Consider the following 27780-nt stretch of genomic DNA (forward strand, 5'->3'; position numbering starts at 1 on the left):
GCGGCCATGGAGGCGGGCGCCGGGGCCGGGGCCGGCGCGGGCGCCGCGGGCTGGAGCTGCCCGGGCTCAGGTCAGAGCCGCCCCTCCCTCACCTCCCCACCGCCACTCCTTCCTCTTCTCCATCTCTCCTCCCTCCAGACCCCCTCGTCCTCCCTCCCTCCCTCCCTCAGCTGCTCTCACCTTCCCGTCCCGTCTTCCTCCCTCCATCCTGCCCGCCACCCCAGGCCCGGTCTCCATCTTTCCGGGCTGGGTCTTCTCCACACCGGTCGCATCCTCCCCTGGCCGTCCCTCGCCCCGAACCCTCTCCACCCCGTCTGTCCAGCCCTGGGGGCCCCAGACCCTGCGCCCACTCCGGCCCGAAGGCTTCGAGCGCAGGGCGAGGGTGGGGTGGATGAGGTCCAGGGAGAGAATGGAGGGCAGGGGAGGGGAGGGGAGCGGCTCTGGCCCAGAACCCCCTTGTCACACGCCCGCCCCCCCATCACCCCTTTCCCCTTACACGCACCACCTCATCCTTTCAACCTCATCTTCCCTGGCTCCTGCCCTCGCTTTCATCCTTGCCCGTCTCCTCCCTGTCCCCTCCTGGCTAAAGAGACACACACCCTTCCTGTCTGTGCTGGGAGAGGAGCCTGGAGCCGGGGATGCTGAGGTTGGGCAGCGCAGGGCGGGGTCCCCGCAGGCCCAGCTCGAGGGGCGGCTGAGGGAGGGGAGTCGCAGGCTGGGCAGAGTGAGCCAAGCACTTCCACCGGGATTAAAAACTCCAGGGCTCCAGAGGGCTGGAAGGCACGTCCCCTTCTCTCTCCCGTGCACCCCAGCCCCCAGCCCCCTAGCAACCCCCGTGCCTCCTCTCTCCCTGCTCACAGGACCCACAGTGACCACTTTAGGCTCCTATGAGGCGTCTGAGGGTTGTGAGAGGAAGAAAGGCCAACGCTGGGGGTCCCTGGAGCGGCGGGGGATGCAAGCTATGGAGGGTGAGTTTTCCCAAAAAGCTTTCTTTCTCTCCTCTCAGCCAATTTCCCTTCCCTTCTCCTACCCCGTCTGGTCCCCAGAACTCCCAGCCAGGACAGAGCCCTTCCTCTAGCTCACCTGAGCCCCCTCTACCCTTCAGGTCTGAGTTCTACCCCTCCTCAGGGTTCAGGCTTGGAGGGAGGTTCTGGGTACATCCCTTTGGGGCCCTAATCACCAGTTAACCAGGTTGTGTGTCCCAGGGGAGCTGCCAGACAGAGAAAGAGGCCTCGTTGGACAGAGCTTTGAAGCAGCCTTTCAGCAGGGGGTTTGTTCTCACTGCCACCCGACCCAGATCCCAAGCTGTCTCATATTTTTGAAAAGCAGGGAAGTGAGCATTCTCTTTCTGGTGCCACCACCGCTACCCTTGAGTGTAAGCCTTGGGGCTTTGGTTCCCTAGGATCTCTTCCGGCCTGAAAGAATTGCCTGGGAGGGGACAGGTGAGGCCAATCTTCCAACACTCAGGTATCCCCACCTCACCCATGTGACTTGGCGGTTGCTGCCAACACCAGGCCCCTGGAAGGATGCCGGTCCGCTTCCCAGAACTTCCTGTGAAGTGTCCCCAGGTCCCTGCTCACACTGTGTGGGCAACCCTGCTTCCCTAAGGAGGACAGATGACGAAAGGGGTCCTGGATGAACCTTAGGCTGCTGTCATGAGACCAGGGATTCAGAATTGTAAAACAAAGCAAATAATCAGTATCCTGACAAAATGTCCCTATTTCAAGTAACTGCATTGCAGCAAAGGAGGGGGTACTCACCAACCAGAGGCTGGGGACCAGTACGCCTCCATTTCTTAATGCATTAAAATAGCAGGCTTTCTTGTACACGCAAGTACAACCTGGGACTTGAAACCTGAAAACTGCCCTATGGTCAGCATGGGAGGAGGGGTCTTACAACACTTGGGAAGGGGAGAGGCCTCCTGACGCTCCACAGAGAAAAGGAAGGTGGACCTTGCAGAAAATTTCAAAAAGGCTATGTGATAGAATCTATTTGAAAGCGCCCCTGTGTTTGTCCAGTAAAACATTTAGAGTCATTACATTTGGATGCTTTCTTTCTCTAACTACTGATAGGCAACCCTTTCTTATTATGGAAATGCTAATTTCTCCCAAGCCACCTGGATAATTTTTTAACTTTGGAGAAACCCCAAACTGCAACTTTTGCCCCATTCAGCCTAAAGACAGGCCCAGTGTCTGAATCCTTTCTTGAGGGCTTGTCCCACTCCGCAGGGACCACCAGCACTGGAAGAAGCAGGTATCCTTGTGCAAGCTCACAGGGCTGACCAGCACCCAGCTGCTCAGCTTGCCCAAAGGCAGTAATGGGAGGCCACCTGGTACAATCCTGGTCCAGAAAGGGCCGGGGAGGGGGATGGGCGACCTTACACCTGAGGACTCATCGCGAGGGCAGCTGCTGCCCAGGGACTCCTTGGGGGACACCAGGTGGCACTATTATACCATTTCTGCCCTGGGCTGCTGAGCTGGAGGGCCCTTGAAGGACTCTGGAAAGGAAGTTGACTCTGACCCCCTGGTGGGATGGGTTTCTCCTCTAGGGGAAGTGCTACTCCCAGCTCTCTATGAGGAGGAAGAGGAAGAGGAGGAAGAAGAGGTGGAAGAAGAGGAAGAGCAAGAGCAGAAAGGTGGCAGCGTGAGCTCCCTGTCTGTCAGCAAGCACCGGGGCCTGAGCCTCACGGAGACAGAGCTGGAAGAGCTGAGGGCCCAGGTGCTACAGCTGGTGGCAGAGCTGGAGGAGACCCGGGAGCTGGCAGGGCAGCATGAGGATGACTCCCTGGAGCTGCAGGGTGAGTGGCCGGGAGGGGGCCAGGGGGCCGGGCTCGCTGGATCCCAGCATCACGCCTGCTCCCCGTCTCGCCGCAGGGCTCCTGGAGGATGAACGGCTGGCTAGCGCCCAGCAGGCAGAGGTGTTCACCAAGCAGATCCAGCAGCTCCAAGGTAATTGCCAACACTGGGACTGGAGGGAAGGGGCCATCCAAGCACTTGTGTCCTGAGGGTTTGGCTGAAGCACAGCAGACAAATATAAACTCATTCGGTACTTTCTCCTCATTTTCCCCTTACCGTTCTCACCTTTTTCGCCTTCTCTCTCCATTCTCTTCTTTACCTAATATCTGTTCTTCTTTGCATCTCTGCCTGACTCTTCTGCCCTCCTCTGCCCTTTCTTGACCTCTCATTTCACATCTCTCTCTGGCTGACACTCTCCCTTTTCTGTCCTCCAGCTTCCTCCCTTCACAACTGTATCCCTTTCCCTTTGCTTTCCAGGTCAGGGGGCAGGTAATCGGGGCTGAATACCAAACCAGACTGCTTTTTCCTGTCCCTACAAGGGCACCATGGGAAGAGCAATGAGCCAATGAGAAGTGACTGAGGGGGACTCTGCATCTTTTAAGGGAAGCAGATGAGAACCTTCTCTTGCTTCCTGGGGCTGAGCTTGTGGCCCCAAATCCCTTTCTTCTAACGCCCACATCCCTTTGTCTCTGGAAAGCAGCAAGGCAGGTGTCCCACATTCCACTGCACCACCAAAAAAAGAGGCAGCTTTTGTTACTTCCATGGGCTTCCAGAAGGTTTAGGGGAGCTGCCCTAGAAAACAGCAGGGACTCTCCAGGGAGAACTGAGATCAAACCAAAAGGAAAATATAAATGGAGAAAAAGGAAGGCCGGGAAGCAGGCCTGGAGAAGAACAAGCAAAAGTGGAGGAAGGGGAGGAAAAGAAAAGGGAAATATAAAAGCCAAGGTAGATGCAGGAGAAGTAGACAATGAATGGGAAGAGGGTGATGGAGAGAAACGGCTGGAGATATGTTGTATCTGAGAGAACAGTGTGATCATTGGTCTTGGATCACCTAGATTCTTGGGCCCAACTCTGCCACGTAACAAGCTTTAGGATCTTCAGCAAGGCACTTTTATCTTTCTGAGACTCAGTTCCTTATCTGTAAAATGGTGCTAATTTATTTGTTTATCTTCATTTATTGAGTTCCTATATGCTTGGAGGATAAGCTATGAAAAAGACAGACCAGATCCCTGCCCTAATGAAGAGTATATTCTAATGGGGAGAGGCAGAAAATAAACAACCGAAGTTCAGGGGGCAGTAAATGCTATGAAGACAATATAACAATATGATATAGAGAGTTGGGGTGAGATGAGAATTTTTTTTTGATAGGGCAGTTAGAAAAGTCCTCTTTGAGAAGATGACATTTGAGCTAAGGCTTGAATAATGAGAAAGATCTGAGAGAAGAGCGTACCAGGCAGAAGGAATAGCAACTGTAAAAGCTCAGAGGCAGGATTGAGCATGCATTTGAAGGACAGAACAAAAGGCATTGCAGCTGAAGAGGAGTGCGTGCAGAGACTCCTGGTAAGAAAGAGTTCTGAGAGGCAGGCTGAGGCCAGATTACAAAGGGCTTTATAGGCCAGCTGGGAGGTTTGGTTTTTATTCTAAGTATAGTAAAAAGACGTGGGGTGGGGGTGGGGTGGGTGTCTTATATTGAAGGTGAAGCCCTCAGGACTTCTGATGAATTGAATAGGGTGGGGGGGGGAGGGGTAGGAATAGGAGAGACAAGAAAGAAGGCTTTGCCTTGAAAAACTGGATGGACAGTGCTGTCATTTATTGGGATGCGGAAGAATGGCAAAGAACAAGTTTGAGGGCTAAGGGAACCATTGGAGACATGTTTTTACATGTTGAGTTCGAAATGACTATTGACATCTAAATAAATATGTTATAAAGGGGCAGTTGGATATATGAATCTAGAACAAGGGGAGAAATCTAGAACAAGGGGAGAAATCAAGGCTGGAGATATAAATTTGGGAGTCATTAGCATATACATGGCATTTGAATCCCTGAGCAATCACCATGAAATCACAGGGCAAGATACAGGAAGAAGAGGAAAAGGTCCAGTCCCAGGGATACTCCAGTATTTGAAGGTCCAGTAAAGGAGATATGAACAAAAGAGACTGAGGTAGGAGGAACGGCAGGAGCATTTCGTGCCCTGGCCGCCAAGAGCCGAAAGTGCTTCAAAGAGATAACAATCAATGTCAAAAGTTGCTAAATCTAATGAGATGGCCATTGGATCTGGCAAGATGGAGGGCTCTGAGATATTTCAGTGAAGACAGAGCCTGACTGGATTGGGATTAAAGAGGAAAGGGGAGGTGAGTACAGATAATTACAGTAGTCATGTTTTGAAGAGAAGCAGAGAAATAAGGGGAAAGGAAATGAAGTCAAGGGAGAGTTTGAGGGGAGCGGGTTTGAGATAGGACTCACTACACTAGATCATTTTTGTATGATGAAGGAAACGATCCAGGAGAGCAGAAAAAAACCGTTGATTGGAGAAGGAACATACTCCTTTACAAAGAGGAGGGAAGTCAGTAGAGAGGCAGGTCGGCAACTATTTGGGAAAACAAGTTGTGGACCGACGCCTTACTCGGTAGGGTTGTTTCTGCTGAGCACAAGCCCTCAAGCAAGTGAAGGGCTGCGGGCCTGAAGACGCCTAAGCCCCACCCCGCGGGAGGAAATAGGGGCCGTCCCTGCGCACGCGCGTTGCCCGTTTCCGCCAAGAGGGGGCGCGCGCGACCTCAGAGGTAGCTGGTGTTAAGAGGCCGTTCCGGCCGCCACAGCCCCGCGGGGGCCGGGACCGGCCGGCGGCGGGGGGGCCCCCCAGGGAGACCGCTTGCAGGGGGGCCGACGAGATGGAGGCCATAACCAGTGAGTAAGAACGCACTTCTCTGTCCCACAGCCCAACTCCCGGGCCTTCGGGTTCGCCCCGACGGACCCAGACCCCCTGTCGACTGGCGCTAGGTCTTCGGAATCCGGGTCCCGTCCTCCCAACTCCCGGCCAGGGCCCGCCCCGCCCAGTTTTCGGATAAGCCCCTCCCCCTCGGGCCCGCAAGCCCCGCCCTCCCACCCTGGGCGGGTCTGCCCCTTCGTGCTCCAAATTATGAGCTTGCTTGGCTGAGGAAGACCTTCCTCCAGTCTCCCGTGGCTCTGAGAAAGGCATTTTTTTAGGGCCAGACCTCAGAGGGGAACCTAAGGGAAATTTGAACCCTAACAGCAAGGATATAGTAGGGAAGTGAAAGGCATAACCATGTTTGGTTACCAGTTGATGAGCCTACATTTGAATTTCAGCTGTGAACTCTAAATACACGCTAGGGGCCAGTTCTTACCACAGGCAGTTCATGGGAGCTGTGAGGCTCTGTAATTTCTAAGCTTCCAGACTGAATAGATGAGAATAGTGTGTGTAAATTTTTTTAGTCAGGGAAATTTTGGAACGACTCAGTGCATCAGCGAAATACTGTAAATTAGTTTTGGCCTTCAACGTAGAAGCACTTAGTACTTTCTGTTTGCAGTAGCCCAAGGTGTTGCTTTGGTGCCAGAATCTGCTTCTGTACTGCACCTTACTGCGTGGAGTCCCTCCATTCCCTTCATAGGTATTCCTTTTATTCCATAGCAGGTGAAGCTATACGTCGCTGATGGGGTAGAGACTAGATTGCCAGTAGTTTTCAGATAAGAAATAAGTCTGCCTTTAACTTTCCGCCTCTAGAACATGGTAGATGAGTTCACTTATGCTCTTGACCATCCCACCCTCTGGGCTTTGCAGGTGAGCTGCGGTCTCTACGAGAGGAGATTTCCCTGTTAGAGCGTGAGAAGGAAAGTGAACTTAAGGAAATAGAACAGGAGTTGCACTTGGCTCAGACTGAGATCCAGAATCTGCGGCAAGCAGCAGAGGATTCCGCGACTGAACATGAGAGCGACATAGCATCCCTGCAGGAGGATCTCTGCCGGATGCAGAATGAACTCGACGACATGGAGCGCATTCGGGGAGAGTATGAAATGGAGATCACCTCCCTCCGTGCAGAAATGGAAATGAAGAGCTCTGATCCATCCAATAGTTTAAATCTCTCAGATTACTCTGAGATGCAAGGTATGAGAGGACAAGCCTTTTTCCTTTCTCTCAGTAAAGCCAAGCAGAGGGAGTTAGTATCCAAGAAGATGGTGGAAGGTGGTCTTAGATCATGAATTGGAAACCTCTAGAAAAAACCTCCGGGTTGAATTCAAGACCATGAGGGAGATACCCAGATATCCAGATATCACGTAACCAGGCAGTGGTGGTATAAGAAATAGCGCTATGGAGATGTACCCTGAGAATTCTTCCTCAGAGAGCCATTGATTTGTTGATTTGACGATGGGAAGGCCCTTCCTGAGAAGGTCTCCAGTTCCGGGCTGGTCACCTTGGGAAACTACCTGCTGCTCTGGCACGGCAGTTTGCCTGGCCTGCCTTTTGGGGGGGGCCTTCAGTCCTGCTCCCAGGTCCCAGGATGCTAATGCTTAGGCTCCTTGAGCCCTCTCCAACGTAGAAGTTTTAGGGTGCAACAAATCAGAGCACAAGACAGCTGCAGAGGAAGAGAGGTTATTTCCAGTAATACATGAGGTACTAAAAAGCTTAGAGCTCTGCTTTCAGACAATGAGTCTCCCAGCTAGTTGCTAGGATTCATGACATCAGAGAGTTTGCCTTTATTCTGAGGCTAGATTTATGATCTGGGTATAATGGGAGGCCCTGTTTTAGGCCAGGTCAAGCAGAGGCAGTCAACAAGGAATCAAAGAACTGCAAGTTTTCCCAGCTGTAACAAGCTTCTCAGAAGAGCCTTTGGACTGGTGGTGCCAGGAGAGCGAGGCCAGCACAGTGGGAAAGCCTGGGTCGAAGTTAAACAGACCTGAGTTCTGAATCTCAGTTCTGCTAATTAGTGGGATGAACTTGGCCTGGTTATTATCTCTCTGAACCTTAGTTTCTGTATCTGTAAAAAGTGGTTAATAAAACTTTACATCCAGAGGAGATCCTGGAACAGGAAGGGACCTTAGGGAAAATGGAGAGAAATCTGAATAAAATGTTGAGTTTAGTTAACAGTAATATATGAATGTTGATTCTGAGTTGTGACAAATGTACCCATGGTAAGATGTTAACAATAGGGGAAACTAGGTGAGAGCTCTCCCAGGGAATTTTGCACTATCTTTGCAACTTTTCTGTGAATCTAAAGCTATTGTAAAAATTAAAGTTTAAAAAAAATAATAATAAAAGAACCTTACAGGGCTATTTTCGGGATTAAATGAAATGCCTAGTATGTTGAAGTACTCACAGACTAACTGAATGTGAGGCTGAAACCATCAAGTCTAATGCTTAGCACATGGTTGGCTTGTATTAAAGATTAGTTTCCTTCCTTCCATGATAATCTGCAGTATTCCAAGGACTTTTGATTGGAATAAAGAGGGAACATTAGACGTGAATTTCTGGGTGTTGAATCTTACAGCAGATAAGATAGGCCTTGTATTCTGATTGGAGCAACATTCTTTAAATATCAGAATTGGTATTCTAAGAAAAATAATTCTTTTTTTTTTTTAAAGGTTTTGTTTATTTGAGAGAGGGAGAGTGCAGGGGGAGGGGCAGAGGGAGAGGGAGAAGCAGACTCCCTGCTGAGCAAGGAGCTCAATGCTGGGCCTGATCCCAGGATCCCAGGATCATGACCTGAGCCAAAGGCAGGCGCTTAACTGACTGAACCCCATAGTCACCCCTAAGAGAAATAATTCTTAATCAGGAAGAAACTAGATAGGGGTGTTTATATGATTGCAGCTTTTTTTTTTTAAATTTTATTTCCTTTATTTGAGAGAAAGAGCACGAGTGGGGGATGGGGCAGAGGGAGAGGGACAAGCAGACTCCATGCTGAGCAGGGAGCCTGCTGCAGGACTCGATCCCAGGACCCTGGGATCATGACCTAGCTGAAGGCAGCCGCTTAACCGACTGAGCCACCCGGGCGCCCATGATTGCAGCTTTAAAAACTATTGGTACCTGGTACTTAGGGAACATGTGCTAGGACATTTCAGCGAGACCTCTGCTCATGATTGAGGATGATATGTGGGTCTGGTTGGGATGGGCTCGTCTGTCAGCAGATAAAAGATCATTAGAAAGAATTCTTGACCACATGCAGGCCAGTGTATTTGGTGTGGTGATAAAGTAAGTAAAAGGATGTTCAGGATGCCGGAGTTGTCTCCGAAAGGCCGGGACTGGTGGTGTGACAGCTGGCAGTTCACATCCCTCAGCTCTTGTACTAAAAAAGCAATAGGAAGGTAATCATAAACAGTTCAATGGAAACTTGAAATACAATAACCCAGAAACTCAATTAAAACCTTCACGAACTCCTCAGATCTCAAGACCCTGCCTCGGTTGGGGTTTTGAAGACGCGCACACAGGGCAGATCTTCTGGGCAGATGAAAAGAAAGGCAGCTGTCTGAAAGAGGACAAAGACACATAGCAGTGTGGAATTTGGAGGGCCTTGTCTCCTAAGCTGCTGCATGTGGTGTCTCTTCTGTCTTTAGAAAAAGAGAAGCTACTCAGCCTTCTGCTATCTGCTTTCTAGGCAGGAAAATGAGGGGCTGATTACCAGTGCGTCTTGCCTAGGCTCTCACACGTCTCCATTTGTCCTCTGCAGAAGAGTTGCAGCAACTGCGGGACCGCTACCGCTTCCTGAACGAGGAGTACCGGGCCCTGCAAGAGAGCAACAGCAGCCTCACAGGGCAGCTTGCTGATCTGGAGAGTGAGAGGTACAGCCAGCAGGCTAGAGGGACTCTGTAGGACTCTGCCTTGGGCTTTTCTCTTGAGTAGAACCAGTGAAGGCAGATGCCAGGCTAATGAACGTCCCTCTGCTCCTGGACAGCCGGTCCTTTCCATGGTATCCAAAGGGTATGGATGCCGCCTAGAAGCAGGCATGGAGATCCAGCTGTCTCAGGACTGGGGTTCTAAAATTTAGTTTTCTTCCATTCTAGGCATTGGGGTCTGGTTTGTTCTGCCCTAGAGTTGATCAGAAGTGATTCCTTTGTTGTCTACACAGACTGGATTCACTCTAATGGTATAGGGCCTCCAGATTAGAGCTGGCTTGACACGAGGCCCAGCCTCGAGCCCAACTAGACTAACACTCTTAGGTCTCCGAGAGCCAAACATGCCTTGATCGAGGTGCTGGGACTTTTTCTTCACCTTCTCAGCATGTTTATTTGGGAGATAAACCACAATAGAAGGCTCTTTACCATCTTTGCCTAAAAGAAAGACATCAGTACCAAGCACACTTAGCAGGTGACGCCCGGCAGAGCACTTACCCAAACATGGCTCTGGGGTTCTGGATCACAGGACACGAAGAGCAACCGAAAAGTGGCTGGAGTCCCAAATGCTAAAGGATATGATGTCAGCAGAGTCTCAGACTTCAGAAATGGATTTTCTAGAACCTGATCCTGAAACCCAGTTGTTGCGACAACAGCTTCTGGGAGCTGAGGAGCAGATGCACGACATGCAGAACAAGGTAGGGGAAGGCAGGCACCGTCGCTGTCTCTCTTTTACCCTCTCCTGGCCCGCGGTAGAAGCATCTCCTTAGACACAGGGCCGACAAAGGGGGCATGCACTACGGCAGGAGGTAATACTCTGGGGTCTCGCTTGCTTGCCTGCCTGATGTAAATATTCCAATGAAAGGAATGTCTTATTCTTTCCAAGCCTATTCTCCCCCCCCCCCCAACCCTTTCTCGAAGTGCACGTGGCACGTATCCTCCCTCAGCTTTTCTGTTCCGTCTCCTGCACAGTGTAAGGAGCTGTGTTGTGAGTTGCAAGAACTACAGCATCATCGTCGGACCAGTGAGGAGGAGCAGAGGCGGCTGCAGAGGGAGCTCAAGTGCGCACAGAATGAGGTGCTTCGGTTTCAGACTTCCCACAATGTCACCCAGGTAAACACTGCCGGGGGAAGGGCATTTGGGGAGGGCAGAAGGGCCTCCGTGGAGTTGCTGCCTCGGGGAAGGATGAACGCAGAGCCAGCTTGCGCTCTGCTGACTCTTAGCCTGCGACCACGGGTACAGTCTCCTGGAGACCAGTCGGAGAAGTCGCGTAGCGTGGCATTCTAGAGATGGTAGTCATTACTGAGTGCCTGCCTCAGAGAAGACACCCAACCGTAGACCTGTGGGAGCTCCTCAAGATGCTACGTCTGGAAAGGACCCAAACTGGTCTGTAGAGGGGTCTGCTGTTTCTTGAGAGTAACCGTTCTACCCACATCCTCCCACCACAGAACGAGGAGCTGAAGACCAGACTCTGTGCCCTGCAGCAAAAGTATGATGCTAGCCAGGATGAGCAGAACGAGCTCCTGAAGGTGCAGCTACAGCTTCAGTCTGAGCTCCGGCAGCTCAAGGTCTTGAAATCCACAGTCGTAGAAAGCCCGAGTGAGAAGGTAACAACAAAAGGAGGTGAGGGGCAACTGAGGTGCTGAGAGGTTTTGGGGAAGGTGGCCGAGAGCGGAGTTAAAGTAAGGGCGGCTGCCAGCCGTGCGGCACCACTGGCTGGGGCCTCGGCCACCCGCGAGCCCCGCGCCGGACGAGAGGACAGCCGGTAAGCGAGGGGCAGGGAGCAGGCAGGCCTTAGACTGTCCGTGTCTGAGCGTGACTCAGGCGGAAGAGCGAGCGGGTTGACAAGCCCAGAGGTCCTGCCCACAGCCCCCTCCACTGCAGGAGTTACTGTGCCGGCTCCAGAAGCTGCAGCTCCAGTACCAGCACATCACGTGCGAGAAGGATAAGCTGCTGGAAGTGCAGCGGCAGCTGTGCGGGGACCTGCGGTACCATGAGGCGGAGGTGCAGCGCCTCAAGGACATCGTGGCCTCTTTCCAGGAGAGCAGTGAGAAGGTAAAAGAAGCTCCAGGTGAGGGAGAACATAGCCAGGTGGAATCTTCTGTGAGAGCAATAGTACCGAGGAGGAGGGGGCATCGTAGGAGTTGTGTGGTACAGCCATCGGTGCGGGGATAAAGAGGTGCCTGGTGGAAAGGTGGTCTCCGAGAGGCGTGGTGCTCTCCGCTGCCTTAGATTTTAAATCAGAAAGTCAGCCTATAAAAAGGTAGCTCTCTTTCTTCCCCACCTGCCCGCAAAGGAAGCCCCAGAAGATCCCTGTGTAGAGCCTGTTAGGGTTCATCTCAGGTAGCCCCCATTGGGATGAAATTGGGACTGGAAAGGACTGAGTAGGCTCCCTTAGTCCCTGTGTGAGAGGTGAGAGGAGAGAGTGCAGCTGCAGGGGCTTCCGGGATGATGGCGGGGCCTGCCTCCCCTACCCCAGAATGCGGAGATGCACGCGCAGCTTCAGGAGATGAAGCGGCTGTACCAGACCAGCAAGGAAGAGCTGGAGCGGCAGAAGCGCATGTATGATCAGCTCGAGCAGGACCTCCTGCTTTGCCAGCAGGAGCTGAAGGAGCTCAAGACCACCAAGCCCATCCCAGAGGACAAGGGGAAATGTGCTACTAAGGTAATTGTACTTGAGAGAGGTGAGATCTGCTGGGTACTTCCTCTGGAGAGAGGAGGTGGAAGGGCAAAAGGTGGAGTCATCCAACCGAGGGGCTCGGTGAGCTCCCTGTCCAGGCACAGCTGAGTGTGCAAGTCAGGAAACAGGCAGAGTCCCACGCTGTGTAACTTTTAAAGTTTGCCTTGATCTTGACTTTGAGGCCAAGCCACAGCTTAGTAGGTTCAGTACAGCTGAATCCAGTCTGAACACCAGAAGGTTTTGCACTTGATTCCATGTGTGTAGACATTTATACTTTGTTATTAGGATTGGAGTGAGATCTTGTCATTCGTGGAGGAGAATATACACAAAAGCCCACATATACAACTTTTCTCGTTAGACCTAGAAAGAGGAGGTCCAGTTTTCTCAGGCAGATTGCAGATGCTCTTGTCAGATGACGTGGTCTTGTGCCTGGAGTGCTGAGTGGATGTTAGAAGGACCTAGGTTCTTCCAGGGTTTACTCTGTGACTTCCGAAGAGTAAAGTTCTCTAAGCTTGAGTTTTACCCTCTTTAAATCGAACAGAATACTATTCTTTTCTCACTTGCTTGTGGTAATAAATCCTGGTAGTGATCAGTAAGGCCTTCCTTATTCATTTTCTTTTTCTCCATAGTGTGTAAAATGCAAGTCATTATCAGTTACCCTGTGTTGAGCACTTTCAGCTCCTGATCACTGATAGGAAATGGAAGGTGTTGAAACATGATGGAGAAAAGGCACGAGATTCTCAAAAGCTGGTGGAGCAGGTCACCTTCTGCCAGAATACTCAGTGGCCCCCACCACAGCCAGGAGCAGGCTGTGTCCCCGGGGAAAGGCCTTCGGAAGACCCAGAATGGGGAGGTTATTTGGACCACTCGCAACAGTCCACCTGCCTTTCTACACCCAGGCTCACATTTCCTTCTTCCGCTCCCGCTCAGTTTAGAGGCCAGAGTGTCCATGACTTGCTCATCCCCTCCCCTCCTAGTAGAAGAGATGGTGGAGAGGGAGAAGCATGCTGACACGGAGCCAGCTTTTCCTCTTGTCCTAAAAACAGCATTGCGATGAGTTTGATATTAGAAGGTTTGGGTTCTTGGAATCATGGGATAATTTAGTCTTCTCAACCCAAATTCAGCAATAGCCCATATTTTTCTAGAGATTTAAAAAGATGATTATGAAAACAAAAATGGGGACAAATCGGGTGACGTTTTTATTGGTAAGGAGTATAATTAGGTATAAAACCAACTGGGGATGATGGCAGTGACAGGAACTAGAACTCCCAGCAGGGCAGGAGAATGGTGTGTACCACAGGAAGGGCCACAGGAAAGGAAGGTGGGGACATGAGAAGGGAGGGGTGTTGGTAACACTCCCCTCACAGGACTCTCGGAAGGGACCAGTAGATGAAATTGGCAGCATAACCAAAGAGTCCTGAGCAGCCTGCTGGGGTTGCCCGGTACCTGTATGGGTGCAGCGTGGCTTGGGATGGTCAGTCCAAGGGAGGGAGCCCCGGGTGAACCACAAGGGGCAGGAGAGCACAGAAGGGCTCTGCAAGCCGGACGGACGGACGGACGGACGGCGTGGAGCAGCGCCTCACAGAGTAACCGCCCCTCCGCCCCCGCCCCGCCCACAGTGTGACGCACTGCTGTCCAGACTGACCGAGTTGCAGGAAAAGTACAAGGTCAGCCAGAAGGAGATGGGGCAGCTGCAGATGGAGCAGTGCGAGCTCCTGGAGGATCAGAGGAGGATGCAGGAGGAGCAAGGGCAGCTGCAGGAAGAGCTGCACAGGCTCACGTTCCCGCTGCCCAAAGCTGGCCGCCTCCCTAAGGTAACCCCAGCCAGGGAGCGGCTGCTAACTAGCGAGGAGCTGCTTTGAGGAGCTTCCGAGGGGTGACTCTACTTGGGAAAAAGAACAGGGTGGGGATCGACCCTTTTCTTTTCTGCATCAGCTCCTCCTTACTTTGTCACCGATCTCTTCAAACCAAAAAGTTCAATATAGCTGATTAGGGTTTTAGATCTTAAGATACGTAGTATCTGTCCAGCATTTTCTCTTTACGTTTGTAGTCCATCTGGGGAAAATACACTCTGAGAGAACTTTGTAAAGTACAGGATACCTGCAAACATACGAGATCGGGGCTAGTCACCTAGTGGGTCTTCGTAGAAGGACCACTCCCCCACCACACCGACCCCGTCCCAGATGGCTGTTCAGAGCCAACCCAGAGACTCCTAAGGGAAGGGTCCCCAGCAGGAAGGAGACACGGGTCTTCCCACGTAGCTACCACAGTTCTGCCCGCTTCCTTCCCACTCCACCTCGCAGAGTCAGGAGCTACTTACAAAGTTACAAGACCTGTGTGAACTACAGCTGCTCTACCAAGGTATGCAGGAGGAGCAGAAAAAACTGATCCAGAATCAAGAAAGTGTGCTCAAAGAACAGTCAGATCTGCATGAAGAGCTGCATGTGTTCAAAGCATCTCGTTTCCGGGATGTGTTGGAGAATCCCAACGATTCCAAATCACCTAAGTCCTCCAAGTGTGGTCACGACAAGGTAACAGAACAAGAGGCAGGGAGACAGTTCTGGGGACAACAGCATGGTAGGCAAGAGGGCTCCTTGGAAGGGTCAGGGTTAGGAAGGCGTGTCTGGCCAAGAGTAAGGATGAGACTAAGGCCCCCTTCTTCAGCCATGACCACCCCATGGGCTCATGAAGATGTGGCTTTAGCTATGGCCTGAGGACCTCAGTCAGATACATGCCCAGTTGAAGCGCTGTGAACACTGAGAACCGGGGGGACCCGGGAATCTAATCACCTGATAATTTGATGCAGCCCCTTCCACATCATTTTCCAGATTTATAATATGAACTTAGTGTTTGTCTGGATTCCTTGGGACTGACTCTGAGCGTGTCATCCTTTTCTCCTGAGCCGGTTGATAATTAAGCAGTACACTTGCAGAGATCAGAATCTATAATCTTTTGGTGTTCTACCTGAGACAAATCTGGGGCCATTCATTTCCAAGGGAAGAATTCTTAGCATGTGGCATTCTTGGTACTGGCCACGCTGTCTTCATTGGAACTTTGGTGGCCATAACAACCAGGTCATGGGGGTTAGACTACAGAATCTGTGCATGGCAAGCACCAGGAAAGGGTCCTGCCTCTGAGGTCACACTGGTGGAGATTTCCCCATAAGTCAGTCTGGGGTTGGGGGATGATGCATTTGGTCTGAGGTCTCAGGGTGGGCAAGGAGGAGCAGGTGGACAGTTTCAATTTAAGGCTATCCCTATTCATTCAAATATCAGCCTGGATAGGGAGAACCAGGGAATTGCAGAAGTCCAAACTGAGATTTGGTCGGATTCCAGGGGCATCAGATTTCAGCCTGGATAACACAGAGACCAGGAACCAGGTATAACTATTTCCTTAACCGATCAGATCTCATCCTGGGCACTAGCAGCCAAGAAGCCAGGCCCAGAGGGCCTGGGAAACACGCCCAGAGGCCAGATTCAGAATTGGGGCAGGAAGTAAAGGGACTTCTAGTGAGACCTTAATTCCAGGTCCACATCTTCCGAGGGAGGCGTTCTTGTAGGGTCACGTTCAAGGGCCAGGGCTGATGTAGAATTGGGGGCAGGGGAGGGGACTGAGCTCCAAGGTCAGGATAATGGGTATGTCCTGACTGAGAAGAGGGTAGGGTAGGGAGCCAGAGTGTTCTTGATACCCACTCAGCTCTGCTGCAAGGAGAGAGGGATATACCAGAGTTTAGAAACCAGCAGAAATGGGAGCCTGGAAATCGCAGAACGTCTGCCCTGGGTGGATTTTCCCCCATGAGCGAGTAGCTGATGCACGCCAGTAGCTGCAGGCGGTTAAAGACCTAGGCTGTGGTGAGACTGGCGTGTAGGCGTGCAGGGCTCTGAAGTGTGCTCTCAGACGTCTGCCCCAGGAGGGGTGCAGCAAGAAGGCCGGCAGTGTCTGGAGTGATGGTCATGTCTCCCCACCCACCCCCGGCAGTCCAAGCTGATCATCGCCCAGATGCAGGCTCTGCAGGTGCTCTACGAGGGCACGCAGACCGAGCAGGAGCTACTGCAGCAGGAGCAGGGCAGGCTCCTTGAGGAGCGGAAGAGGCTGCAGGCCGACCTGCAGCTCTGCCTGGAAGAAATGCAGCTGCTCCAGGTCCAGTCCCCTTCCAGCAAAATGAGCCTGGAGAAGAACTATGGCAGCATGGCCACCAGCAGCGAGAACTATCGCAGGAGTTACGGGAGCGGCATCGATGAGAGTGAGAGCTATCACAGGAGTTACCGCAGCACGCAGGCCAGCGACGAGAGCTTTCTCAAGAGCTATGAGAGCAGCGCCAGTGCCCAGGAGACCAGCGAGAGGAATTACTGCACCGGCAGCAGCAGCAGCATCTATAAGAAGAGTTACGGCAGCAGCAGCAGCAGCTCTGACACCTGCTACAAGAGTTACGTCGGCAGCACTGATGACGAATCTGCCGAGCCTGAAGATACAGAGGTAAAAGTAGCCAGATGAGAGGTCAGACAGGGAGAGAAGCCTCCTGTCTTACTAAGAGATAAGTCACCAGGGAAGGGTGCAAGAAGTGAGGTGGGCGGCAGGGTCAGAGCTGAGCTGGGTTGCCGCAAATGAATGAGGCACTCCGTCTGTCTAATGTCGAGAGGCCCCCATCACAGCCAAGGTGCTTTCTGGGAAGAAATAGAGAATTCGCCCTGGGCAGCTTCAGATCCTGCCACCATTGTTCTGCACCCAGGATGGGGCCTAGCAAAGAGCGGGGTGGAGGGCAAGCCGTCCTCAGGGTGCGGTCATTACTCCTCCACCCTCCGCAGCACTGTGAGGACATGGTCGCCACGGTGGTGATCAAGCTGCAGGGGGTGCAGGCCATGTACCAGCTCAGCCAGGAGGAGCACAACCGGCTGCAAGACCAGATGAGAAAGCTGCTGGACAGGCAGAAAGAGCTGAAGGAAGAGCTGGACGCCTGTGAAAAGGAGTTCAAGGAGTGCATGGAAAGCCTTGAGAAACCCACTGCCTCCCCAGCCGACAAGAACGAGGTAACTGCTATCTGGGAGGCAAGGTTTCTTCTAGCAGCCCCTCGAGCCAGAGCAGGTCATAGGCTCTAGCCATTTTGGAGAGGCTGGGGAAGGAAGGCCAGGAGCTCCCTGCTTGCTCTGCATAGTTGCCCCCTCCCTGGTCCGAGCAACAGCACGGGGGGGCTGAATCCCCGGAGGCTGGGCCTCTGCCACAGCACTGGCGGACGTTCCTCGGGGGCTCGCTGTGCTGAGATGCACCCGTCATGAAGACTCTGAACAATTCTTCTCTTTCTCCTTTCACCACTTCTCTCTTCTGCTGTGCCCCAGAGCACGTCTATAGAGTTCTATTTTTTCATCTTTAGTTAATTTGGGTGTACTTGTCTCTTCAACTAGATTGTAAGCACCTCGAGAGCAGAGACTTGCTGCCTTTCGGATCCCTTATAATGCCAAGAAGGGTGCTTTGCGTCCATGAGGGATGGGACAGAAGGCATTCTTTCCGCCCAAGAGTAGTCCACAGTCCAGCGGGACTCGCTGTGCGCGTGGGAGAGTTCAGACAACAGTCAGCCCCGGGGGCCTCGGTTGCTTAGTATTGTTACCGACCAGAGAGACTGTGATGCCAGATGTCAGGGAAGACAAAACCAGAAATCAGGGAGCAGGGTTGGAGTCTGCCTCTGTTTCCGGGCCGAGGTGCAGGAGCCCAGGCACACCGTCAGGAGTGGACCACACGGTTCCTTAGGTAGTTGTACCTGTGAGAGAACTAGCTTGGGCAAAGTAGGAGTTTCCATCAGAAAGCTGTCCATAATAAAGGCCCGCGCTTCAGAAGGGGCAGCTCTGTAGTTATTCCCCAGACAGGTCCCAGTAAAAACCTGATTTAAATCATCCTTTTGTGATCGCATTAGGTGTAAATCGTCAGGTGCCCATTTAGAAGCTCTGCTACCTCCTTCGAGGCTCGTATCCTGCAGTCTAACGTTTCCTCTCTTGTCTGCTCCCCTGTGGGCCTTAGCAAGGCAGATTCAGGGGCGTGGCCCCCAGGCAGGGCCCGGGTGACCGATGAGGCCGGTCCGCGCGTGACTGGCCACCCGCCCCCCGCAGATCAGAGAGCTGCAGGCCAAGCTGCGGGAGCTGCAGCTGCAGTACCAGGCGAGCATGGACGAGCAGGGGCGGCTGCTGGCCGTGCAGGAGCAGCTGGAGGGGCAGCTGCAGTGCTGCCAGGAAGAGCTCCGCCAGCTCAAGGAGAAGAAGGCCTCCGTTCCCAGAGAAACCAAGGGGGAAAATGGCAATGAGAATATGAACAAAAATGCCAATGGGGTTAGAAATAAAAAGTTGACCAGACCAAGCCTGGACAGTTATGAGGGCAGCTGTGAGAACGGAAAGGTGAGTAATAACCTTAGTAGCCTGATAAGCAGAAAGGCAGAGGAGGTCTTGGGAAGAAAAATCACCACCACCATTCCAGCCAGGTGAGGTATTTGTAGAGAAGCTTCTGGTCTCTCTCGTGTATTAGGGTAGTTCCCTCTTGGTAGCAATTCCGTACTCCCTTTTCCTACGAAGTGAAGGGGAGTGGAACACAGACCTCTTACACCTGGGGGCACAGCCTCAAAGGACCGTAGCCCCTAGGATGGACAACGGCTCCAATTAGCTCAGCCCAATCTCCCAGGGCCCCATTTCTTGCTGGGTTATGTGCCCAAGAGCGGGACCAAATGGATGAAGAGAAGGAATTTATTTGAAGCAGTGGTGTACTCATACTCATATGTGGGGCGGGGGGGAGGGGAATAGGAGTTGCAGTCGCCCTGCAGGGGTCGCAGGTGGCAGCTGAGGGGCAGAGCCCAAGACTCTGGCTCTGGTTACTGTACGAAATGCCAGTGGCCAGATGGCCGTGTGGGTCCAGAGAGGCTGGGGTGACTGCCCTCCACACGGCGCGCAGGGAGAGAGACTCGGTGCCAGGACGCGGTGCCTGCGTGCCGTGCCGGGAAGCACAGTGCCCTGGAGATAGTCCATCTCTGTCCTGAAGGTGGGCATCTTCGCGGTAACCGCAGCTCCCCTCCTGCCCTGCCTCCACCCACAGAGTCTGGAGGTGGTGTTGTACTACAAGGCCAGCCACACGGATTTACATGACCTAATACAAGAGGAAGTGGAGGCGGGAGAGGAGGAGGAAGTCAAAAAGGACGCGAAGAAGGACTCCTGCAACGAACTGGCTTCTGTGCGGTCAGAGCCTACGGAGATTAAGTCGGCAAAAGCTGAGGAGGGGTGTTCTGCAGAGTCCCAAGAGCAGGAGGGCAAGGAAGAAGACAAGAAAGATGAGAGCGACAACGATGCTTGCCCCGAAGCTTCAGAGAGCAGCAACCCCCTCAAGCTTTCTGAGAGCAAAAAGGTAACCGGTGTCGAAGGCCGCATCGAGTGGGCAGTGGGCTGTGGGGCTCAGGTGCCCTGGTGTGGCGGGCTGAGCCGGCCCGAGGATGGACTTCTGCAGGAGCGGCCCCGAGGCCTGGCGCGGGGAGAGTGGAGCTGGAGCCGGGAGTGGCGGAAGCGGGCTCTCCCCGGGACGTGGCGGGCTGAGGCCAATGTGCTGTGGACCTGTGTCTCAAAGATCGCCTCTTCTGGGAACCCGGGTGGGGCCGTTGCAGTCCTGCCTCCTTTCACCGCATTTGCCCTCCATCCTTACATCAGGAGGTCTTCTCCCTTCACCTCGCGCCGCACTGAGGACGCGGCTGGCATGGGGCCTGCTTCAGGCTGTCGGCCTGCGTCAGTCGCTCAGTCCTGCCTCCTTGAGGCGCCCTGTTAGGTTGACCTTTGTTGTTGCTCCTACGGGTGAGGGGAGGCAGGTGTGGCTTACGGGTTCTCTGTATTACAGGGCATGAGGGTAGGGGCTGGGGGTGGTCAGAAGTAATAGAATATTTGAGTCTGCAGGGCAGAGGCATGGACCAGTCTGGGGAGAGCAGCCAGAGCCCTGACCCTTTAGTTGCTAGATCTTGAGAGGTTGGGATGGGAGCATCCTGGGTAATGCACCGGCCGTACAGAAGCATTTCTGTATTTAACTACTGGGACATCTGCACAGGTAGGTACCAGCTGAATTCCTGCGTGAGTTGAGGTTCACTGGGGGCTGGGATTCCCTGAAGAGTGAGTACTTCCTGAATCAGTCCTCCGTTTACGGTGCAGGCTCTTTCCATCTCTCTAAACACAGGGGAAGAAAATAAGTCTCTTGTGGTGGGACGTCCCAGTCAGCTCTAAGGCTATCTGGAATTTTCTGGCATTTCGGTCTGCAGCACGGGCTAAGGATCTAGTGTGCAGGTCTCTGTTAACCTTGTGGCAGAGGCCCATTACTTAGGACGTAAAATGTAGGAGCAACCGCAGCTTCTTCCCCAGTGCTGTATTTCTTCGAATTCATCATATTCCACCACATGCTGGTTCAGAGCCTGCCTCCTCGATTGCCTTGCCTTGGGTGCACATCTCTAAACGCCAGACTGGATCCTTGTACTTCAAAGTCGAGCGCGTTCCTTGTGTCTACACGTGGAGGTGTCCCTTTGCGTCCTCGGGTCCCGCACCTTCTGCAGGCAGCTCTCACGGTGTACGTTACCGCCTGCGAATTCCCTTTCTCTCTGGAAGATTGTTGCCGTCCAAGAACTAGCACTTCTCCCTGTTAGCCTGTTCTAGTGCATTTTGTCTCACAACAACAGCATTAGACTCCTAGGGGATCGTAGGGGCCAGGGCCCAGAACACTGAGATTTGGCAGAGAGCAGCCAGACCAAGTGGGCTAACGGAGGGACGGGTGGCCTGGCAGGAGACTGAGTGACCCAGGAGAAGTATCTGTCCTCCTCATCCGGAGAGCCTGGCTTTACTCTTGGAGCTTCCCTTTTCCGGAGTTACTGACCTACAAGAACGGTCTAGTGCAGATCACCCCTGCTTGACGAGACGTGAAAGGCATACGGCAAGCCAGGCAGCTGGCCCCACCACCTGATTTGGACCTAAGCAGCTGCTTAACCCATTCAGGTTTGCATCCTCCGCAGGTGGCCAGTGGGAAGAGCCAGGCCCGAGCGAGCGCAGAGATCGGCTGCCCTCACTGCCTGTTGTTTAACCTCTTGATCTCTTTCTCTTTCCCCTTTGTTTTCTCATCTTCATTATCCGTTGGATTCATGTGTTTCTGTCTTTTTATACCACCCCCCCATCTCCTGGCCTCTCCTTGTGCTTCCTTCTCATTTGATATGTTGCAGCCATCCCCTGCCCCCGAGCCCCCCATCTTCTCCTTGCCTCTTGTAGGCCTGGTGGTCATATCGGCTTTGCTCTGGTGCTGGTGGGCCGAGACGTCGTCCTAACACAGGTACTGGTATCGAGTCCTCTCCTTCTGAGGGGTAGAGGGAGGGTGCAGGTTGCCCTGGCCTCTCCTCTTTGCCCGTTCTGTCACTTGCTTCTTGCTTTAGCCATTTGACAACAGGATGCTCAGGGCTGAGGTTTAGCCCTGGCTTCTCCTTGGGCTACTGCAAAGCCCGTAGCACCTCTGAGCACGTCTTCCTAGCACATAGGGAGTTGGAATGCATACTATTGACATGGTTTGAGTTTCTGTCCTCTGGCTGGGAAGACTTTGGGTGATCCCAGCACTGCTGCTACTTTGAAAAATGCCTGACCACTTCTGATGAGTGGATATCTGTCTGCAAGGCTGACCTGAGTGCTCTTTGTCTTTGTTTAGCCCCAGAACCAAGCTTTCACTACTGTCACCACCCAGGATGGCAAAATAAGGCGCCATTGCCTCCCCCGTTGGATGAGAGAGGAATTTTGGAGTGCTGTGACCAACCCCCAACCCCAGGCCTAACCCCCCGCCCAGGGGCGTATGTATGAGGGCAGCCTCAGTTTGTCCTTCAGACTTGATGAAAATGGAACAGAAACCCCTACCGTGTTGTGTTCTTCCTACTGAGAAGTTCTCTGGTTTGGGACTTCTGGTCTTCAGAATGCCAGGAAATATTTTATAGTTCTCTGTTTATCCCTTTTGGGTCCAGATTCTATTGTAATTCTGGACAGAATGTGGTACTGGTGACAAGAACGAGATGCAAGTATTCTCAGGGCACCAAGGCTGACATATTCTGGGCACCTTCCCCTTGGCTTTGGTCCATGTAATTTGGTCTGTCAACAGGATACCAAATTTAGGAGGCAGACTGTGGTGTTAGGGCCCAAGGTAGAGCCCTAGGGTTCCACCTGTCTTTGGAACCCACAAACTATTCTCTCCTAGCCTGTTCGGGCTCCTTTCTCCTGTTCCCCTGCCCCTCCACCACTTCCCACCCCTGCAGATGGAGCGCAGCTGGCTTAACATCCCGGTAGCTGAAGCATCTGTCAGTAGCACTCACCAGCACCCTCTTGTCCTTCCTTCTCCCCTCACTTTCTTTCCTCTTCATCCTTTCTCCTCTTTAAGGCGGTCCACTTACTCCCCACAAACAGTCTAACTCCTTTAGTGACAGGCGCTCTCCCTATACCTGTTCTTCCCCGTCCACATCTAGATTTCTCAGGCCCTAGGGGAGGAGATCCAAAGCATCTGTCCATAATCTCAGCCTCGGCCAGGCCCACGCAGAGTGAGAGGGAGGAGCTCCTGGGTCAGGGCGCTCTTGGGGAGCCTGGCTGTGCCCCACTCTGCAGCTCCCAGTCCAGGAGCTGCGGCAGCGCAGCGCTGGAGAAAGCAGGGCTGACTGGAGAACCAGAGACAGACTGGGCCAGGTTCTCTTAGCCCTTAGCCCCAGGGGGCAAAATGCATGATGGGAACATTAGTTTCTTCACAGGGCAGCAAAGAGTGGTAAAACCTCTGCTTTCCTCATGTGAGGATCGCAGGAGTTCATGTTTATGGAAGTGCTTCATAAAGGATAAAATACCTCATAAATAATTTACAAAGTGTATACTTACATGGTATATACTATGTGCCTGGCACTGTTCTAATCACCTTACATATATTAACTCCCTTAATCTCTGCAACAACCCAACGAGGTGGCTTTTATTTTCATTTTATATGTAATAAAACTAAGGCATGGAGGGGCGCCTGGGTAGCGCAGTCGTTAAAGCGTCTGCCTTCGGCTCAGGGCGTGATCTCGGCGTGCCGGGATCGAGTCCCACATCGGGCTCCTCTGCTATGAGCCTGCTTCTTCCTCTCCCACTCCCCCTGCTGTGTTCCCTCTCTCGCTGGCTGTCTCTCTGTCACATAAATAAATAAAATCTTTAAAAAAAAAAAAAAAAAAACTAAGGCATGGAGAGGTCAAGTAATACCGCCAGGGAATGGTGAATTGGATTCTAAGGACTAATATTAGCAACAGCTAAAATTCCCACCTCGCTTCCCCCTTACCATCTCTCCTCATCTTGAGCAGTTTTCCTTGGTTGCTTGCACGTAATTAGGAAGACTCCATACTTCTCTTCACACAGTCTCCAGTGGCGTTCGCTCTCTTGACAGCTAACGTCACGTTGTTAGCTCGCTGTGTGTATAGCTTATGAAGCCCCTTTGCATATTGCATATGCTAGGTATCCTCTCCCCATTTTCTACCTGCAGTTGATATTTTTGGATCTGAGGCAGAATTTTTTATTCATTCCTATTAAGTATAGTCCGTCGATGTAACCTGTGGAGGTTGGGTTTGCTTTTTTATTTTTTAACCTTGGCCTTGTGGTTTCAGAGGATCCATTTCCCTGCCAGCGCCACATCCCCCTCAGGGGCGACTGGCCTACCTTCAGATATTCATGTGCATTATTTTTTAAAAATTTTATTTATTTAAGCGATCTCTACACCCCACATAGGGCTTGAACTCACGACCCCGAGATCAAGAGTCACATGCTTTTCCAACTGAGCCAGCCAGGCGCCCTGTTCCCGCGCATTAAAGATGAGGGCCGAGCCTCCGGAGTGTTGTCTCTCCAGGCTCCCTTTTTTCCAGATCATTGGCCACTTAACAAATGGTCACACAGCAACCTGTGCTGGTACCATATTCTTATTTCCTCCTGTTCTGTCCAAAGAGATCATGGAAAATCCGTCAGATGTCTTGATAAAATCCAAAAACATTTCTTCCATCTGTCGACTTAGTAACCTAGTCTGAAGGGAAAGCCTGATGTGACTTAGCCCTTTGGAAGCAGCCCTGCACTCATCCAGTCTGGAACTGGCCTCTGGCTGGTATAAAGGTACCAGTTCACATTTATGAGCCCAGCTCTGTCCTCCATTTTTTTTTTAATGAAATTGATTTATTTAAGCGGGAGGGGGGCGGAGGGAGAGAGAGAATCCCAAGCAGGCTCTGCACCCAGCGCAGAGTCCGATGCGGGGGGATCTCACGACACTGAGATCATGACCTGAGCTGAAATCCAGAGTCGGAGCTTAACCGACTGCGCCACCCAGGAGCCCTGCTCTGTCCTCCTCTAAGAACAGCAGACTGACATTTTTAGCAGTGTACATTAGGATAGAAGCCCCTGAACATGTAAATACTTTTTCTAGCTTCCTTTCCAGTTATTTTCTTACATAAATTACTCTGTATATGCACCTCCAGCATTGTTTTGCTTTCCATTTCATTTGTGCTGCTCTTTTTAGTAACTATTTCTACAGATGTAGGAGATCTTCTTTGCTCTTTATAGCTGGCTTAAAATCCTCTTTTTAGTTCCATTAGTCTCTGAGCAAATGCGTTCTTAGCGTCGATAATGTACTCTGCTCTGACCTAAAATCATCCTCCTGTTACTACGCCATAGCTTATGACTCAACCCAAATTCTGTCTTTCAAGTAACACAGTAAAAAAAGTAATAACAATAGGAACCCTTTCCCTAGGTATGTATTGTCCACGACTTCATGTTCCCTGAAGGATGCTGCTTTGTTGTCCCACGAATCAGTCGGGTTTGCCGTGGTCGGCAGAGTCTGGGAGCCTCAGGAAGTCTGTCAACACGCTGGTGCCCGGGCGTGTTGTAAGGCATTTGCCTCCCAGGGCCAGTGACCGGCTTCCTTGAGTTTCCTCACACATTGTCCAAAAAAGGTCTGGGCTGCCCAGGAAGCTCCTGTCGGCCTGCACTCTGTGGCGTGCTTTCTTTCCTTCCCCCTCAGCCTTACCCTTTGAGTGTGTCGCTCCTGCATAAAGCCAGCGAGGCGCTGCTGTTTTTCCCAAAGACCCCAATTTACCCTCTTTGTCTTGCCATGGCACTCGATCCTTTCCCATTGCAACCCTCCGGATACTCTTGGGTCTGCCTCCTGAGCTCGCTTTTACACGCGGGAGCTGGTATTCTCGCTCCACTGGGCATGAATACACGCGGTCTCCTCAGGCGATACCCCTAGCGTTGTTCCAGATACCCAGCGCTGCCCAAGCTAAGACCGCGTTGTCTCCGGCAGTTACCCAGGAGGTGAGAGAGACCAGACCATGAGGTTCGTGATGTCTCTCCGGTGCCAGTAGACAGGGGACTCTCTGGCTTAGGGAAGGGTTCAGAAGGCCGGGCACTCACCATTTGTCTTTGGTCCCCACAGAACATGTTTGGGATGTGGAAGCCTATGGTGTTCTTGGCTATTGCGGCTGTGGCTCTGTATGTGTTACCCAACATGCGACCGCAGGAGTCAGAGTTCTGCCTCACGGAGTGATGGCAGACCTGGGCCAGCCGAGGGGGCAGATCCCCAGTGGCCACTACCCTCAGCTTTGGGCAGGACACACTGTGCCAGAGCCCCCACCCCACCCATGTGTCCCATGTGTCCCCATCTCCTTAGCCTCAGTCACCCAGGCTGGAAAGGTTATGGGGAGCTGCTGGCTGCCATCTCCTGCCTTGTATAAGAACCTGGGTTCCGTGTAATTAAATATCAACCTAATTACCTGAGACTTTGTGGCTTTTTACTTGTTAAATACCTCACAACACAACCAGGACAGAGCGGTTCCCCTTTAACCAGGTACCTCACATAAGGAGCTGGTTCCTAAATAGGATTGTTCACCCTGCAGATGACCTCAGAGACGAGGGGGGCTCCTTGTGCTGCCAGCTGGTCTGCACCTAGAAACCCCACCTCCAGGAGCTCACCTGAGCACAGGGAAATGGGATGAACTGGGCACTCTGGGAGGGGGCTCAGATGACTTGCCCTCGGGACCCTGCCCACACCCACCTGCGGTGAGAAGAGTGCCCTGAGAACATCTGCACGTGAGCCTTCGTGGCTTAGTCCCTGTGACTCCTCGTGGGGTGCGCCCTCAGAGAGGACTTACTAATGTGTAGGGTCCTGTGGTGAATGGGTGGCACGCTCAGGAGCTTTACCTTGAAGAGTGTTTAGTGAAGGGACTCCGCACACGGGCAGAGTCAGGAGAACCAGCAAGGAATAGTGAAGTCCCCGGGCACCAGCAACAGTGTCTCCCATCCTCCACCCGAAGGGGAGAGGGGAGGAAGCGGGGCTAGAGGCCTGGAAAGGGACCCCAGACCCCCAGGGGGGTACAGACCTTGTCAGAGCCTGACACCCGCTCTTCCCACCTGCCAGTTTCCTGTTGGCACCTCTCATTGGCTAATCCCATCTGGGAGCCGGAGAGCAGAGATGCCCGGTGACATAAAGTCGGTCTGCTGGAATTGAGAGCAGGGCAAGGGTTGGAGAGTGGATCAAAGTGGCAACAAGCAGAGTGATGAGGATAACTTACGAGTGTCCTTGTTTACCTTCATTTCTGTGGAACCCCTTGTGATTGGTTGTTCCCTATGAATGTTTCCATAGGAGAGGCCCCGAGTGTATTCATAAACCACAGTGGGCAAAACAGCGCCATGACTGCTGGTTTCCTGGAACCCCTCTCTCTGCCTCTTTCTACCTGATGCCAAAAGGAGTTTGTTCCATTCGCCCAAATATCCAAAGCCACACATACCTATAGAATGAGGCACTGTGGTGGGCACTGCTAAGCATTAAATGAATTCATTTCTTGCCTAGCCTTTTCCTAGGGGGCCTGGGGCCGGTGCTAAAATCGTGACCAGTCCCTATAAACAGGGCTGTGCCTAGGCAGATTGAGGGCAGTGCCACGCGTTCCTTTTGCCTCCCTTTAAATGGCTCCTCTTTGAAGATAGTCCTGATTTAGGGTGGCCTAGCCCCCTGTGGCCACAGACCAGCAACATGAGCTTTGTTAGCTTGTTAGAAAGGCAGACTCTCAGGCCCCACCTCAGAGCTACTGACAGGATCTGCATTTTAACCAGATCCCCAGTTGACTAGTACGCGCAGTAAAATTAGGAACTGCGCTCAGTTCCATTAGATGGTGTGTTCTCAGTTGTAACCTAAATTGGAGAAATTCCTTCACAACCACCTGATACCACTGGCCCCTTGCTGTTAAGTGTAGTGAGACCCTGGTTTTGTTTTTATCCGCTTTACTCCAGCCACCAGTTGGCTGGAGACCATGTGTGGTGGAAAGGACTGGAAGATTACCTACCAGAGAGGATCAGTGATTTAACTTGTAATTAGAAGCCAAGATGGAGGTCATGGTCTGGTAGGCAGTCAGCCTCCAGTTGGGACTTTATCTGTTCCTTCCAAGGCTTGAGCCTA

At 52.4% G+C, this 27780-nt stretch overlaps 1 protein-coding gene across 2 annotated transcripts; it reads left to right on the forward strand.

The window, feature by feature from the left end:
* Positions 1 to 26107, forward strand: CCDC136 (coiled-coil domain containing 136). 2 transcript variants are annotated; one of them, XM_048213008.2, is made up of 18 exons: positions 1 to 70; positions 861 to 968; positions 2549 to 2797; positions 2874 to 2948; positions 6592 to 6915; positions 9473 to 9584; positions 10165 to 10333; positions 10608 to 10748; positions 11084 to 11242; positions 11520 to 11690; positions 12115 to 12300; positions 13935 to 14129; positions 14619 to 14846; positions 16294 to 16791; positions 17121 to 17342; positions 18414 to 18695; positions 19384 to 19689; positions 25765 to 26107. In XM_048213008.2, exons 1-18 carry the CDS (start codon positions 7 to 9, stop codon positions 25873 to 25875), a joined length of 3600 nt encoding a protein of 1199 aa, XP_048068965.1. In that variant the 5' UTR covers positions 1 to 6; the 3' UTR covers positions 25876 to 26107. The 2 variants fall into 2 exon arrangements, with proteins under 2 accessions (XP_048068965.1, XP_057160319.1); XM_057304336.1 differs by lacking the exons at positions 13935 to 14129; positions 14619 to 14846; positions 16294 to 16791; ... (1 more) ...; positions 18414 to 18695; positions 19384 to 19689 and having other exon boundaries at positions 11505 to 11690.
* The last annotated feature ends 1673 nt before the right edge of the window (positions 26108 to 27780 follow it).

The sequence above is a fragment of the Ursus arctos genome, unplaced genomic scaffold, assembly GCF_023065955.2.
Source record: "Ursus arctos isolate Adak ecotype North America unplaced genomic scaffold, UrsArc2.0 scaffold_3, whole genome shotgun sequence".
Classification (NCBI taxonomy): domain Eukaryota; kingdom Metazoa; phylum Chordata; class Mammalia; order Carnivora; family Ursidae; genus Ursus; species Ursus arctos.

Excerpts from the sequence above, each read along its gene's own strand:
- CCDC136 (XM_048213008.2), top strand. The coding sequence starts at position 7 with ATGGAGGCGGGCGCCGGGGCCGGGGCCGGCGCGGGCGCCGCGGGCTGG. Across the intron at positions 2,798-2,873 it reads TGACTCCCTGGAGCTGCAGG|GGCTCCTGGAGGATGAACGG; the intron begins GTGAGTGGCCGG and ends GTCTCGCCGCAG. Across the intron at positions 11,691-12,114 it reads TCCAGGAGAGCAGTGAGAAG|AATGCGGAGATGCACGCGCA; the intron begins GTAAAAGAAGCT and ends CCCCTACCCCAG.